Here is a 15076-nt window from a genome sequence, read left to right on the forward strand (position 1 = left end):
CTGACTTAACCAGCGGCCAGTGCTTGTGGTAAAACTTAATGCACGTGTCCATCCCTTCAACCAAGCAGAGCAGTGTGACATCTCCTACCTAAAATGTCCCTGTGTTTTTGTGCCCTGGCCCTGAAATGCAGGAATGTGGGACCCGCACACCTGCGCCCTGGCAGCCCTGCTCAGGAGGCGGGACAGTGTGACTGGCCCCACTGGCCAGGCCCAGGCGCAGGGGGGAGGCCTGCCTTTGCTCGGGGAAGTAACTCACTGGAGCACTGGAGCAGGGCGGGGGCGGGGGCGGGGACATGCTGGCTCCGGAGGGGAGGCAGGTGGGCATGTCAGGCCCACTGTTTTAACCCTAAGCCTGGTTACCCTGCAGAGGGTGGCAGCCACTTGACCCTACAGACCCGTGTCGCCTGCCGGGGCTGCACGAGTTGCGGCAGCAGAGGGTGGAACAATACAGCTGCAGACCAGCCGGGCTGAAAGGTTCTGTTCCGCGTGTCCTCTAGGTGTCTCGGGCAGGGACAAAGCAGCATGAAGAGTCACTCTCCACCCCAGATCTGACACAGCGGGCGGTCACCTGGATGTGCACAGCCTGGTGACTCCAAGGCGCAGTGGCTAAAGCAGTGTAAGAGAGTGCTCCTGCCCTGGTGTACATGGCGCAGGGAGTGAGGAGGCAAACAAACCGGAGATGCCGGCCGGACCCCCGGCCACACCGCACTGCCTTTGCCGGACGTGCCCGCATGGCATTGATTCTCGCTATTACTTGGCGGGCTGTGCACTCAGAGCTCATCCCTTCCACCTGACCCTGTACTTCTCGAGGGATGACGGCGACTGGGGAGCACCTCCCCTGGGCCATGCACCCAGTACACTGCCACCAAGGGCTGGCTGACTTGTGTCACTGCTTGCTTTTGGGTTAAAATTCCGTCATTGGGCAACTGTTTCAAACCCTTCTCAAAGCCTCAGTTTGGGGGAGAAGACGGGTAAAGAGGCGTTTGCAGCCTTTCCCCAGCATCTGCTCATCAGCGTGGGTGGAGGCAGTCCCCACTCACCATGCTGTCAGAGACCCTGAAGAGGGAGGCCAGGAAGTCTACAGGAGCTGCGGGCTGCCACAAAGTCACCAGGAAAGGCCACAGTCACCTTAGAAGCCCCTGGAACTCCCCAGAGGGGACTGCTGGACACATAGGGAGGGCCCACAACCCAAACACAGCACCTGGGCCTGAGCTGAGAAACACTAGTTGGCGGCCCCCTGGGCTCAGAACTCAGCCTGCTGGTCACTCCTGGGAGGGGCCCAAGGCCTGGGGCCGCCTCTGTGTACCTCTAGTGGGAGGGGAGCTGACCCCACAGAGAGGCTGAGCAGACCCCTCCTCCAACAGAGAGGCTCAGCAAACATCCATGCTCACACACCCTCCCACAATGAGGCTCAGCAAACAGCACAGAGACCCCCTTTCCTGACCCAGGACCTAGTGTAGAGGGCACCAGCGACTTCAACCTAGAGCACACTCTCCCCACTGTGACCAGCACAACTGTCCCAGCATTCAGCCTGATCTGGACATCACCAGCAGCAGAGGGGGTAAAGGAGAAGAAATAAGGAAAGCACTGTTCTGTGGTTTATTAATTGAGGGGAAAAAATGAAGAGAGCTCCTCTCCCCCTTTCCTTCCGAAATGGATGAAAAGCAGAGTCTACCCCTCCAAAAAAAAAAAAAAAAAAAAAAAAAAACCCAAACATTCATGGTGTAGTTTTTATTGCTGTCAAAGAGCTTGGTATTCAAGTGCACAAGCTAATCTGCGTTCAGTGGGAAGGAAGTCGCTGAGATTTGAAAATTAGAAGTGGTCAATCTCCATTTACCTCGAGTCTTCACAGCTCATCACTGCCTCCACACAGAATTTACACATTAGGTATTAATTTCAAGGGGAGGGAACTTATCCCAGAGGCAAGAACTATTAATTAAACGGTAAAAAGATCTAATTTTGCATTTTCCAGGTAATGTACCCGCACAGTAGTACTCTTCAACTGTTTCCTTTAAGATTTGCAGGGTTAGTGAATTAGCAAATAACATAAACACACAGAGAGACGGAAGAACAGCACACCGTGTGCAGAGAAATGAGACCTAAGGTAGCGCTGACCGCAGTGGGAGCAGCTCTTCCGCAGGGGCTCTGCTATGCGGGGGGGGGGGGGGGGGGGGTTGGAGGGGCGTGCTTTGTGGCAGAGGGAAGCACGCGTCTAAGAAAAGCACTTCAAAGCCGGTTTGTTTTACCCTTCAACCTCACCAGGACTCGTGTGCACCCACTGTCCCTCCTGAGCAAGTACAGTATCGTGGTTCGCGTCCCTGCGACCTCGGTCCCTTCACCAAGGTCACTAATGCAGAATTCAGTAGTGTCGTTACAAAGGATGTGGGCTGTTTCCCTAGACCTCCCCAAAATACGTACTTAGGACCAATGCATAATTATTTTTCCAATTTGGTTTATAATTTTTTCCATGCCTCTTCCCTCCATTTTTTCCCCTAGAAAGTTCACCCTGCCTCTATTCAGGATGCTGGTTACAGTGCATCAGAGATAACACCCGTTATTTTTCGTTCTCTTGCTAAAAAAGATGAGGGGAGTGTGACTTTTAAAAAGCAAGGTAAAGTTTCAGAGGAAAGCCGGATGCGGGCGGGGGGCGGGGCTACAGCGGAGGGAGGCCGGGCGGGGGGCGGGGCGGGAGCGCCCGGGGGGGCGGGGCGGCCGGCCCCGGGGGCTTCCGCCCCGCCGGGCGTGCGCTGGAGGCGCCTCCCTCCGGGAGGAGCGGCGAGCACCCCGGCGGCAGGCTGCGGGGATGCGGTGCCGCCAAGCACAGGCGGTCAGCACACTCGGGGGACAGCCCTGCGGCAGGAGCCGCCGCCGGCCCTCCCCCCGGACACATGCAGCTGCCCGGGGGGGAGGGGGGCGGAGGTGGGGAGGGCTCACCACCTCCCGTTTTCGTCAGGACGCTGACAGCCGTCCACAGGTCCACTGTCAAAGTATAACCTCTCAAAGCAGACGAGCTCCGTGCTGTTTCCAACCACCTCAGAAGACAGGGTGATGGTGACACTGCCTTCTCAAAAGCGTCAACAGTCCTGCAGGCTGCGGGCCGAGGCTCCCCCACCCCCGACCCCCGGACACAGCGCCTCCGTGCGGGTGGCCGCCCTGCGCTCGGCTGGGGACCCGAGTCTGACGGTCGCCGGGGACAGAGGAGCTGCGCCCGGGGCACCGGGAGGACGCCGCACCTCGCCGAGTTCTCGGGCTCCATCCGCCTTGAAACGGACTGAAGGTGTTTCCACGCGGGCTCAGGTAGGAAGGGGCAAGGAAGCTCTGGAAGCTCAACGGGGCGAGGCGCGTGTCCGCCGCCGGCTCGCTCGGTGTGCTGCTGGCCCAGAGAACTCTCCCGGGGCCCCGCGCCCACCGCCTGGAGGCCACGGTGCCAGCAGATCGGGACGAGCAGGTGCTCTGAGGCCCGGGGGCCCGGGAGGAGCCTTGAAGATAGTGTGCTGGGGGTGCAGGGGGAGAGGCGGGGAAACTCCCAAGATAACTGGTAAAAACCCAAACCGGGATCTAAGTGTGGGAAGAGAAAGCGACCGAAGGCTCCCTCGGCAGACAGCGCTCTCGGAGGTGACGAGTCGGACGGCTCTCCGGGCGCCACCTCCCCCCAGAGCGACGCCCCGGAGACCGGCTTCCCGGGGGAAGCGCAGGGGCGAGGCTGGCGTCTCCATCCGCAGGCCTTCCGACTGCTTTACTCTTGGCTCAAGTTTTATTGGTCAGTATTAGTCACCAGTTAATAAGAAAAATAGTTTCTAAGTGTCTTTTTCCCGCTCTGTGTGTGTTGTTCTGTTTTTAATTGAGTTAATTGGATACCACCGTCAGGTTATGTGTGTTCAATCACAGCCATTAATTATTCCTTTTTCTTAAACTCTTGGTTTCCATAGCTGGAGCCCTTCTCTATTTCAGTCACTCCTATTAGTCGGCGGACTCCAAAGGAAGCTTTAAAATAGGAAAAAGGCGAGGTTAGATGGATTGCTTTGCTGTCAAGCTGGGAAAATCAAGCGGGATGGCCTGCACCTTTGGCCTCAGACTCTCCCCCTGGGGCTGTGGGCCGCTCCCCCTCTTCCGTCTTCCCTGACGCGGCCAGCCGTGCACCCTGTCCGGGGGCATCAGAGGCCCCTGCTCCTCCAGCCAGCGGGAGGTAGGGTGTGGGCTCCTGGAGGGGTGCAGTTCTCACCCAGGTGCCCAGAGAGGCCGTGCGCCCATCCGCCTTGCGAGAATAAAAACGTCCTGGGAAACTTCAGACCGTCACGCCAGCCCCCGCCCCTAAGTGCCCAAGTGCAACCCGAGTGGCCCAGGGCCCTCCCCACCCGGCTCTCAGAGCACTAGCCTCGCTGCTGCATGGATGCCTGGCGGGCAGATGGCCGGCCAGCCTTCTGGAGAGATGGCCCTAGAATCTGGCTGTGGTCTGAGCAGCCGGAGCCACATTTGGCGGCCGGCAAGGCTCAGGTGGGAGCCCGGCTGCCAGGCCACCGCGGCGGTACAGGACTCCCAACCTCAAGCCATGCCTGCGTTCCCGTCCATTACCTGCCCCGACAAACCCCAGGAACGTCAGGATCAGCAGGGGAGATCCACTGGCGAAGACCCCCAAGACGAAACTGAAGAGAGGAGACAGGAGAACCGTGGCCCAGGAGAGGAAGTTCAGGAGCGTCCATGGCCGCCGAGCAGGTCTGAACTGCTCCCCAGGGAACACACCCTTCTGGTTGTACATCTCCTGCAGCGCGTCCTGGAAGAGGCAACCGGGAAAGTGGCTTCACATACTGCTGTCATAACACGACAGTGAAAAATGACTCTCCCCATAAACAGACTAGACGGACCACGCCTGCTGCAGGTGGGAGATGAAGTTGGAGGGACCATTGCGGGGAACCGTGGCGGCCTGTACCGAAAGCTTGAACAATTCCTTTCGACCCGGCAAGTTTCCTACAAAAACGATCAGCCAGTGCCGGGCGCACAGCACACACCTCTGACCCCCGGGACTGCGCTGCCAGCCGGCCCCTTCTCTCCCCACCACACTTTAAGGCAAGGGCGGCGGCTACCCCTTGCTGGGACTTCAGCCGTCTAGGCATCACCCCTGCCAGCTGCGTCACCCACGGAAAGCTACTTAACCTCCCCTTCCTCTGTGTCCTGGTGGCTAACGATGGAAGGAGGGAGGAGCAGGTGAGGACAGCAGAGCATCAACAGAGACATGGCGACGTGTGCTCCACACTGGGCAGCGGCCAGCTGAAAAACCAGAACGCCCAGCATAACAGGTTTCTCTGCAGCCGTGCCAAGAAGCATGTTAGCGAGCATGGAGATACACTCGTGATGTTTTCCGTTTTCTGAAAGGAGTTAAGTCCCACATAATCCCATGTAAATGACAAGTATGCGTGACTATGTACTGGTATAGGATCAAGGTTGGAAAGATGCACACCCACTTGACCTGAACTTCTCGAGGCAGTGGAATGTCACCTGTCTTCTTTATTTTCTGCGTTTAATTTTCTACAGTTGTGGGGGTTTTTACCTAAAAATGGGGCAAACACCTGGGGCAAACACCTGGCCTCGCAGCTTCTTCCAGCCTGTAGAGAGGCAGCTGCTCCTTCCGACCCAGGGCGCACAGGGTGGGCAACTTTCTGTGGCCTTTACACTAGAGCAGACTCCTGGGGGTGACCGCAGTGCTCCCCTGCGCCACCTGGAAGGCCCTCCCCGGCGCGGGGCAAGAACATCTTCAAGCCCAGTCGGCGTCTCCACTCTGAGCACCTGACGCTATGCCCACGGGCCAGGCCTCCCTCTCCGCCCAGAGCTCCTGTTGGGTGGGAAACCGTGGTCCCCCGTACAGGGGGCACAGGGCCTCCCAGTGGGCTCACAGTCAATGGCTGTTCAGGTGAGGTGGGCCCAGGGGGACACTGACAAACCAGAAGGCAGGCCCTTGCCCTGCAGGAGAGCACATCGTGGCTGCAGATTTAGACCAGGTTTGTGACAGGTGTCTCTGGACCATCTGTGCACCACCCACGTGCACACACATGGTCCACCCAGGGCCCGTCCTCCCTGGCAGGGTGCCCTGTGGGGTGAGCCCTCAGACAGTGGTGTGACCTCCGTCTGTCCTGACTTGTCAGCAATTCCATGCACAACTGAAAGGGCTCCTCTCCTTACACCCGTCCCACCAGCAGACGGCCCCCAGATGGTGGTCCCCCTTCCTGCAGGCCTGCTCTCCTTCCAGTGGTTTCTCCAGGAGCCCTGAGCACCCCCCCAACCCCAGCTTTGTCGTTCCAGGAGGCACACGGCAGGGTCCAGGGCTAGCCAGGATCTGCCCACCATCTCCAGCCAGCTACTCAACTCCTCGGCTGGAGTCCCCTCGCCTGTGCTCTGCTGGCAGGCGGAGGTGCAGCTAAGCGAGGTGACCATCAATGGCTCTCCGGAGGACAGGCCTGCCACACATGTGCTGCTGCTGTGACCAAAGGCACAAAGTGCCACGCCTCTCAGAAGTGTGTGCATTACAGCAGGACCAAAGAGCTGAGTTTGGTCACTTCAGGGTCTGTATCTCCCTGGCAGGGGGCAGTGGGACCAAAAGTGTTCCAGACCCTGCCGTCTCTCCTCAAGACAGGGAGAAAAAGCAACTCGCGCTCAGCTGGGGGGTGACGCACAGCTTAGAAAAGTTCTGCAAAGGCAGACGGGGTTCCGCCGCCAGTCACAGGGCTAGCTAGTGTCTCACAGAAACGCTCCCACACTTGCATAGCTAGTTCATAAATGTTCACAGATGGGAAGACACTTAACTAAAACGGGGTGTCATCACATGGTGGAGCTCGGCATCTGAAAGGAATGGACTAAATCTGTCTATGTCCATGTGGACAGGCAGAAGAAACAATGGTCACTAGAAACAGAAAAAAATGGGAGAACATGACACGCAGTATGGTGTCCTTAATGCACATTAAAATATAAGTTAAACAAAAAGCAGTATTATATGTTTCAATATTAAAGGAGAACATAGAAAAATATCCGTATAAATCAGTTACGTCAAAACTTTTATCAGATTGTTTTAGAAAGCCCCCCTTACAGACTGGAGATGAGGCCTGTGGTTTCCCCTCTAGAAACATCATGCTTGTGGTGGGGGGGAGATCTCCATCCCCAGGCAGGGTTTACACCTGCACTACCTGTGCGTGGGCACTTCTACGGTAATATACGGTACTGCTCCCGTGCCGGGCACCTCTACTACAATATACGGTACTGCTCTGGCCTCCTGTGATCTGAGAGTAGCGTCCTACCATCCGCCCACTGCAATCTGTTTTTACACTTAACATTCTCAAGATTCAGTTAGACTGATAATACACAGTTCATTCACTGTAACTGAATCACCGCAGATGAACACGAATACACAATGGCCTCTGTCCTAATTACACACCTTTAGCTTATTTCTCATTTCCTGCTAAATGCTGTTGCGTGCACGTCACTCGGTGGAAGAGTTTCAAACTTAAAACTCGACCCAGATCCAGAGACGCGCTCTCCGCTGCAGCCTCCTGCGTGCGCGGTCCCTCTGCCCATCCATCTACCTGATGCGCACACACTGCGCTTCTTTTCTGTTTAGGTTTCTTTATCTTCTGGAGAGGCTTTGAATGTTCTTGGAAATCACACATTTTATCCAAGTTTCCAAATGTATGCGCATGAAGTTACTCGTTTTGCTCCTCTGTTCTTTTCACTCCCTGCTCTTCGGTGGTGCCATCTTTTCTATCCCCATTAATACCGTCACTCTTTTTAAATTGGTCAGGCTTGCCCAAGGCTTTCTATTTTATTAATATTTTTATAGAAAAGTTTTGGTGCCACAGATTCACTCTTTTGTGGCGTTGCTTCCTGCTTCAATAATTTATGCTCTTTATTTTCTTTGCTCTTTCCCTGGGTTTACTCTATTTGGGGTGTGTGTGTACAATGCGTGTGTGGGGGTGTGTACATACGTGTGCACATGCCCGTTCTTTCTGTCCATCCTGTTCCACGCTTGTGCTTCCTGAACCTGATGAAACCCGTTCAGGGTTCCGGAAGCTGCATGTCACTGCCAACCACTCTTCCGAGCTTCTCCTCTGGACCTCCCCCTGGACATACTTTCCCGTCTGTGTCCTCACCTCCCTTTCGTGTCCCCACTTCCTCTGCGCTGCTGCTGGGCAGCGCCCTCAGCGCCTCCCAGTTTGCCGCCTCCCCCTCCGGCCGTGGCTTTACAGTCACTAGGCTTCCTATGCCTGTGCATTTTGCTGGGTTTTTCTCAGATCTGTTTCTTTCTTAAAAAGGTCTTGTTCCTTTGTTTTCAATTCCTTCTCTTTTGCTTAATCATTTCAAACACACTGCTTCTGGTTGCTGCCTGGGAGCCCCACAGCGCAAGCTTAGTTTTCTGTCTGTGTGTCTGTCACACCTGCCCGTGGCGGGTCTTGCTGTGAGCGTGTCTCTGGCAGACGCTCGCCTGAGGGAGTCGGGGCAGCTTAGGCTTGGGGTCGTGTTCGTCCAGTTTCACACATGCTTCTCTCAGGGATTCTAGGGTGATCATGTAGAACCACTTTTATGCTGCTGTTTTGGCTTTGTTCTTCCGAACCCGTGCTGTTAGTATAAATTCAAACCCTGCACCTGTCTACGGATAGCACCATGATTATGAGTTACCAGGGAGACTTTTCAAGACCAAGAGGGGAAAGGCCAGCTTCTGAGTCACTTCCTGTGCTGGCAGGTACATTTTCCAGTTTCACTTCTCTGAGGGCGAAGCTCCCTGAGGATCCCAGCTTCACTGGGGTCTTCAGTTCTAGCTTCTGGCCTTGAGTGCAGGCAGACCTTCGTCTTCTGTTTCCACGTGGGCACTAAAACTCGACTTCAGGCTGTGGGGACCAGCAAACTCCACGAGCTTCCACCCACCGCCTTCCCTCCTGGATTTCGGCCCCCCTCTTTGATTCCTAGAGGGCTCCCCTACAATCTCAGAGCTTGCTGATGCATTTAAAATGCTATGTGTTACATACTGGCAGGATTTTCTGATTACCTAAGCCTCCCTTAATGCTGAAAATGAACACCTAGTGTCTGTATGTTTGTGTCTATAAAATAAACTGAAAGTAAGAGTCAGAGGTGAAGCGTCCTTGGGGGAGTGGAGAAGGGTGAGGTCATCATAGGAAGCCTGTCATGTCATCTAGATTGTAATAAGCCATATGTATACACACGTACAGTGTGTTATAGAGCTATAATTTCCTTTACGTGAGAAAAAGGAAATGAACATAATGAAGTGTTACCGGCCACGGGCATACAAGAGTTAGGATATCCTTTAGACTTTTCTCTGGTTTGTCAATTTCTCAGAAGCTAAGAAAAATGAAGGAAGAAGGAGAAGGATCAGAAAGAAGGATCTGAGGACGGCGCAGCGCTCCTGTCCCCAGAGCTAGGCTGTGGGACGCCCGCCTGCCCTGTGGGCCGCCCACCTGCCCTGTGGGCCGCCCCTTCGACATCTCTTCATGAGACCCTGGGGTGCCGGGAGGGGGGCTAAGGCCTTTACCTTCTCCTGGTACAATTTATGAAGCCACTGAGCCGCTTCCTTTTCATCCAGTGGAATCTCTTCCAGAGGAAATCTCCTGTTTTATTAAGAAAAGTGAAAGCAAAGTGAATCACCAGATGACATCAGACTGGAAAGGGGAGAAACAAATCATTGTGCATCAGGGCTGGTTGTCTATCGTGCCTTTTCTATTCAAATCTGACTCTCAATTTCTGAAAACACACAAATGTCAAAGCAGCCTCTCCTTGGGCATACGCTGGTGCTCCGAGGGGGCCGGGAGGCGCTCTGTGTTCACGGGACCGTGGGAGCACCACACAAGGGACGCCCGGGAGCAGGTAGCTGAGCGGGCCCCACCCCCAGCTCCACCACGAAGGCTCATCGTTTTTTCGCAAGAGTTCTGGTCTCTCTTAATAGTTCATTCCTTGGAAGTAACCTTGACTGGGTGTGTCTCATGATTACGAGTTTCACAAATGAAATCTACAGCTTCAAATATGAAGAGCAAGATAGATTTAGAAACTTTAATCTCAGTTAACAAATGACTGACTTCAATTAGGAAACGGACTTACATTTAACCTCACCACCAGCTGGCCTGCCAGCCCCACGAGGGGCAGTGTCTACCTGGTGAGACACGGCAGGGCAGGGGCCACGTGCCACGGCCACTGTAGTACCTCAACATTGCCGGGAGGGGCTGCCGAACACACGCGTGAGCTAGAATACTTAACCCGGGGCCTGGCTGCCCATCGGGGAAGGACCACAGTGAGAGAAGAGACAGGAGAAATTTCCACGGCCAGAGGTAAATCTCCTTGTTTCAAGGTGTCTCCATCTTTTTCTCTCTGAGAACTGAGAACGTCAGGTTTTGTGTGTTTTACCTGTTGGTCTTTACCATATTCTAAATGAAAACTTGAGAAATTTTACAAGCATGCATGTGATCAGACATCCGAGCAATGCTGGTGCCACACATCACGCAGCCTCTGGGAAACTCTACTGTATGCGCAAAGGAGTGAGGAAGACATATAACCTCCTAGTAAACAAAATGGGTTAACTTTGTGGACCATCAGTAGCAGGTATGGAGCTGACACAGAGGCGGGGCTGCACGATTTGTACACACACAGGGAATGCCCTGCCTTTCTGGCAGTGGAAAGGTGCTGGGGGGCTCCAGGAGTCCCCAGACCACAGATACCACTTCAGGAAGGAAAGGCATCCCCCAGGGCTCTGCCAAGGGGGCCGGGAGGTGCTTTGTGCTCATGGGACAGTGGGAGAACCACACAAGGGATGCCCAGGAGCAGTCAGAAGGGGTTTGTCTACAGAGAGAGACGACCACCAAAGTGTCAAACTCACATGATTGTGCTCCCCTGATTTCATATGTGTGACACATATGCCATATACAGGCTCTGCTGTACATCTATTACATGCAGGATAAAGTATATAAAATAACTTTAAATGATGATAATAAATACAATATTTATTAAATACTTCATGAGGCAGAGAAGCTTGGAAAGTCAGAACATGGCAGTGACATGGCCCACCTCCGGGAATGACTCTGATCCCTGACCCTGAGCTTGTGTTTCAGACAGGGATCTACTCTCCAAGTGAAGCCTCAAATGCATTTCACAATGAGCCCAACCAGTGGCCCAGGACGGCTCCCCTCTGACCCCGAGATCCCTGCCCCTCTGGGCCGAAGTCACCAGTGCCAGCAAAAAGTCACTCCGGAAGCAGTGCAGCTTCTAGAAGTTTCCGTAGGAGGGAGAGCCTGCACTGCCCCCTCAAGGAGATATCTGGGTTTCTACATGGGCTGAAAGGCCAGCACCCTGTGTCCACCTTGGGGAGCCCCCTGGGGCCTCCAAGGAGGTGGGAGGAGAGGGTGCAGGGGCCCCTCCCTTCCCACCCAACTACAAACTAGGGAGAAGGGCAACCATGTGGTCGTTTCCCTCCCTCTGCTCCCAGAGTGTGCCTGGAGCACAGCTTGCCTGCCTGAGGCCTGGGGGGGAATCCAGGGAAGGTACCCCCTCCACGCCCCACGGTGTTCAGGTTCCAGGGCAGGCCTTGGGACAGGCCCGTGAGCCGCAGCCACCTTCCCCCAAGCCCCACGGTTCTGCAGCTGCAGCAGCGAAGCCTTTCAGAAACTCTGTTCTCTCTGATCCCGCTGCCTGCCTCCACCTATCTCTACCCTCCTGCTCTGCATACAGTAGACACTCAATAAATGCTGACTGCACAAGTTAACCAGAACAGTTTCTGATAACCTAGGGACATTTTAAGGGCTACGTGGGGCCCCGCTTCCGACTGAGGTTTGCTTCTGGAGATTTCTCCGGTGTCCCTGCGGCCAGCCAGCCCCAGCAGCCCTGCATTAACCAACCGGATGTCCTTGAGGCAGGGCTGACTCTGAGCAGTGCGGCTGAGGCTGGCTGGGGTGGAACTCCAAGGCTCAGCCCAAGGTCGCCAGGAGCTGGAGGCCAGGTGCGTGGCCGAGGTCAGGGTGGCCGTACACCATGAAAGGGGGCCACGTGGGTGTTCTACTTGGGCTGGGACAGCTTGTCCTTCTCCTGCCTGTGAAAGTCCTACACACCGCGCAAATCTTAGCTCAGACGCTTCTTCCGAAAAGCCCCTGCTCCCTTCAAGGGGAGGGGTCACTCTTCCCTCAGAGCTTCTTAAACATTCTGCATGCACCTCGCACCCCACTCCTTGGCTTCCTACTGTCCTCCCTGGTGCGGGTCCTGGCTGGATGGTGGAACTCCGCACCACCCCCACGTGGGAGCAGCGGGGAGGTGAGAGGGGCGGTGCGCCGCGAGCCCCGCCCCGCCCGGCCCCGCCCCCGCGGGAGCAGGCTGAGCTCACCTCACACACATGTCCGCCTCGTACTTCTTCCCGTACAGGATCCCCAGCAAAGACGGGTTCTTGTTTCCTCGGAAATTCAGCGTGACGTCGTAGACAGCTGCGACTGCAGGGAGGGGCGCAGAGGGTGAGCGGTGCCAGCTGACATCCTGCAGCCCGGCCCACCGCGGTTTGCACCTGGATCGCTGGCTTCTGCGGGCTCCCATCTCTTACTGGCGCATCCAGCTGACTCACATCACCGGACTTACGGCACGTTTGAGTTTCAAGTTGCTGTCTGGCTGCTTCCTACCCGCCTGCTCTTTGTCCCTTTCTTTTATCTTGCCTCCTTTTGGCTTAATTTGCTATATACATGTATTCCCCCCCTTTTAAGGTTTTGGTTACACACTTTTTAATTTAATTATCACTTCAGTTACTTTCCATTAACTAGTATTTTATCACCTCAAAAATGACACAAGAATCTTACAGCACGTAAGGTCCGCTTACTCGATTCTCCCTGTGAGGCTAGCGGCCTCCCGTATTCTACGCGCAATTCACTGATTGGCGTTTTGGCAAATCACTGACTTCGCGGCTCGCTCTGCTCGGGGCGCAGGGGCGGCGCGGTCCCGGCGGGGCGCTCACCTGTCCCGCGGAGGCACTGGACCGCGGTGGTGAAGCCCTTGGTCCGAGGCAGCAGGTGGTACTTGAGGGCGGGCAGCCCTTTGGAGGCGGCCACCTCCATGCTGACGCGGTGCTTCTTCTCCGTGAAGCGCGTGCCCTCGCAGTACAGGAGAAACTGGGCCGGACCCGGGACGCGGGTCAGCGCGGGCGCCGAGGCCGGGCGCCACCCCGCAGGCCCCGTGACGCCCGCGCGCGACCCCGGCCCGCGGCAGTCTTGTGGGGAGGACACCCGCCCCCGTCCCGCGCGCGAGCAGCGCGGCGCGAGCAGAGAGGCTGCGCCGTTCCAGCCGCGGCCACGCTCGCGCGCAGACAGCTTTGCCCTTCCAAGGAGTGAAAAGACGCCTCTCCCAGAGAAGGCGCAGCGCGCCCCCCCCCCGACAGCAGCGTTCGGAGGGCGCCCGGAAGCCGTCTTGCACCCACTAGCCCAACGCGAGTCACAGACGCCGGGCACGTAAGAGCCGGTTCTCGAGGAACTGCCGTCAGGGACCAGTAAGAGGGGTTCGGCGGGGAACTCAGGCCTAAACCGACTGACGCGAGCTTCGGGACGGCCGTCCACCAGCCTCCGTCCGCTCGGGCCGGCCCCGCCCTGCCCCGAGGGGCAGCTCTCTTAAGTGCAGGGCCAGCCTCCGCGGAGCCCAAGCACACGGCGACCCGCGGGCGGCAGCTCCCTCACCTGGCTCCACACGAGAGCCTGCCTGCAGAGAGGCTCCTCAGCCGGGGCGCTCGGCAGACGGAGCGCCGACTCAGCCCAGCAGGCTCTCCTCCGGCGGCCGGCTGTGCAGTGGGGGCGCCCTGCGCACAGCGGGTCCCACGGGGCCGGCGGGAAGCAGGCGGTCCTCGAGGCCCCGAGGGGCGGGGCACAGCTTCCCTGGTGCTCAGAGGGCCTGCTCGGTTGACAGCTAACAACTCGGGCTGCCTTCCTGGCACCGCGGGGCTCCCCTCACGCTGCCTCACTCACCCACATGTATTCGGGGTAGTCAGCCAGGCGCTTCAGTCCTTCGATGACGGTGTCCCGGTCTTCCTCCCACTTCCGTTTGCAGAATACGATCTCCAGGAAGTACCAGGTCCAGCCGATGAGGGGCACGTAAAGCAGCTCCCTTTTAGCCAGGACTTTGGAACTCTGGGGGGGAGGGGGCAGCTGGTGCATCAGGGCAGCCGGGTCCCAGAAGGCAGCACTGCCTCAGGCCACCCCCAAGACTGGCTGTCATCGGGAGCCCCTGACTCTGAGTGTGGGGACCAGCACGGCCCAGACGAGGAAACCATGGAAAGACCTGGCTGGCACAGGCCGATGCTGGCAGGCGGGCGGGCGGGGAGCCCAGGGCACAGACTGCACACTGGACTCCTGGGGCTGCTCTGACCACCAGGCCCAGGGGTCCCTGGGGATGATGCCAGGGTCATATCCCACAAGCTTCCAAGCAGAGGCCCCCTCGGCCTGTCTTATCTGAGGCAGCTGAGCTGACCAGGGAGGAAGGAGCTATGAGAGGAAGTGCAGTGACACCTGATCACTCGAGCCAGCCCCCCGGGGAGCTGGGGGCAGCCTGCAGCCCCAGGCACCTGCGGGCAGCCATTCACCCGGACTCCTAGCTTGGAGGGACTGGGGCGAGACCCAGAGGCAAGGGAAACCCAGAGCCACGCCCGCACCTCCCGGGGCCCCGGGCCCCCGCGCTGCTCACCCCCAGCACACCGAATCGCTCGCACATGGTCCACCCGCAGAGGAAGTCGATTTCGAAGTTGTGATTGAGGATAATGACCGCGTGCTCCTTCCCAAAGCGGGCCACCGTGGCCTGGTCGGTGAACAGGGTGCACGCAGTGCACGACCACCACTCCAGTAGCATGACCAGCTCTGCAGACACACGGGGAGGGATGTCAGCGAGGTGTGGGTGGCCACCCTCCGGGCCCTCCCTTCCCGCTCCTGATGTGGGTGGGGCTCCTACAGCCTTCATCCAGACTGGGATTTTCTGCTAGAAAGGAGTTTTGATGGCTTATATTTAATAAATTAAGGTTTCTAAAATTATAATTACCCTCTCTAAGCAGAAGTCGGGGAGAAGTCAAATGAAAAGCAGGAGA

General features: G+C 56.8%; 1 protein-coding gene across 3 annotated transcripts in view; it reads right to left on the minus strand.

Annotated features, from left to right (window-relative positions):
- Positions 1-1712: 1712 nt before the first annotated feature.
- Positions 1713-15076, minus strand: part of AGPAT3 (1-acylglycerol-3-phosphate O-acyltransferase 3) — a 78807-nt gene continuing 65443 nt past the window's right edge. For all 3 annotated transcript variants that reach the window (XM_032495796.1, XM_032495719.1, XM_032495860.1), the window contains 7 exons: positions 14683-14852; positions 13968-14129; positions 12971-13124; positions 12356-12458; positions 9527-9602; positions 4573-4771; positions 1713-3984 (listed from right to left, as the gene is read on the minus strand). In XM_032495796.1, the coding sequence (XP_032351687.1) occupies positions 3896-3984; positions 4573-4771; positions 9527-9602; positions 12356-12458; positions 12971-13124; positions 13968-14129; positions 14683-14852 (953 nt within the window). In that variant the 3' untranslated portion in view covers positions 1713-3895. The remainder of the gene's footprint in view (positions 3985-4572; positions 4772-9526; positions 9603-12355; positions 12459-12970; positions 13125-13967; positions 14130-14682; positions 14853-15076) is intronic.

The sequence above is a fragment of the Camelus ferus genome, chromosome 1 (genome assembly GCF_009834535.1).
Source record: "Camelus ferus isolate YT-003-E chromosome 1, BCGSAC_Cfer_1.0, whole genome shotgun sequence".
NCBI lineage: Eukaryota > Metazoa > Chordata > Mammalia > Artiodactyla > Camelidae > Camelus > Camelus ferus.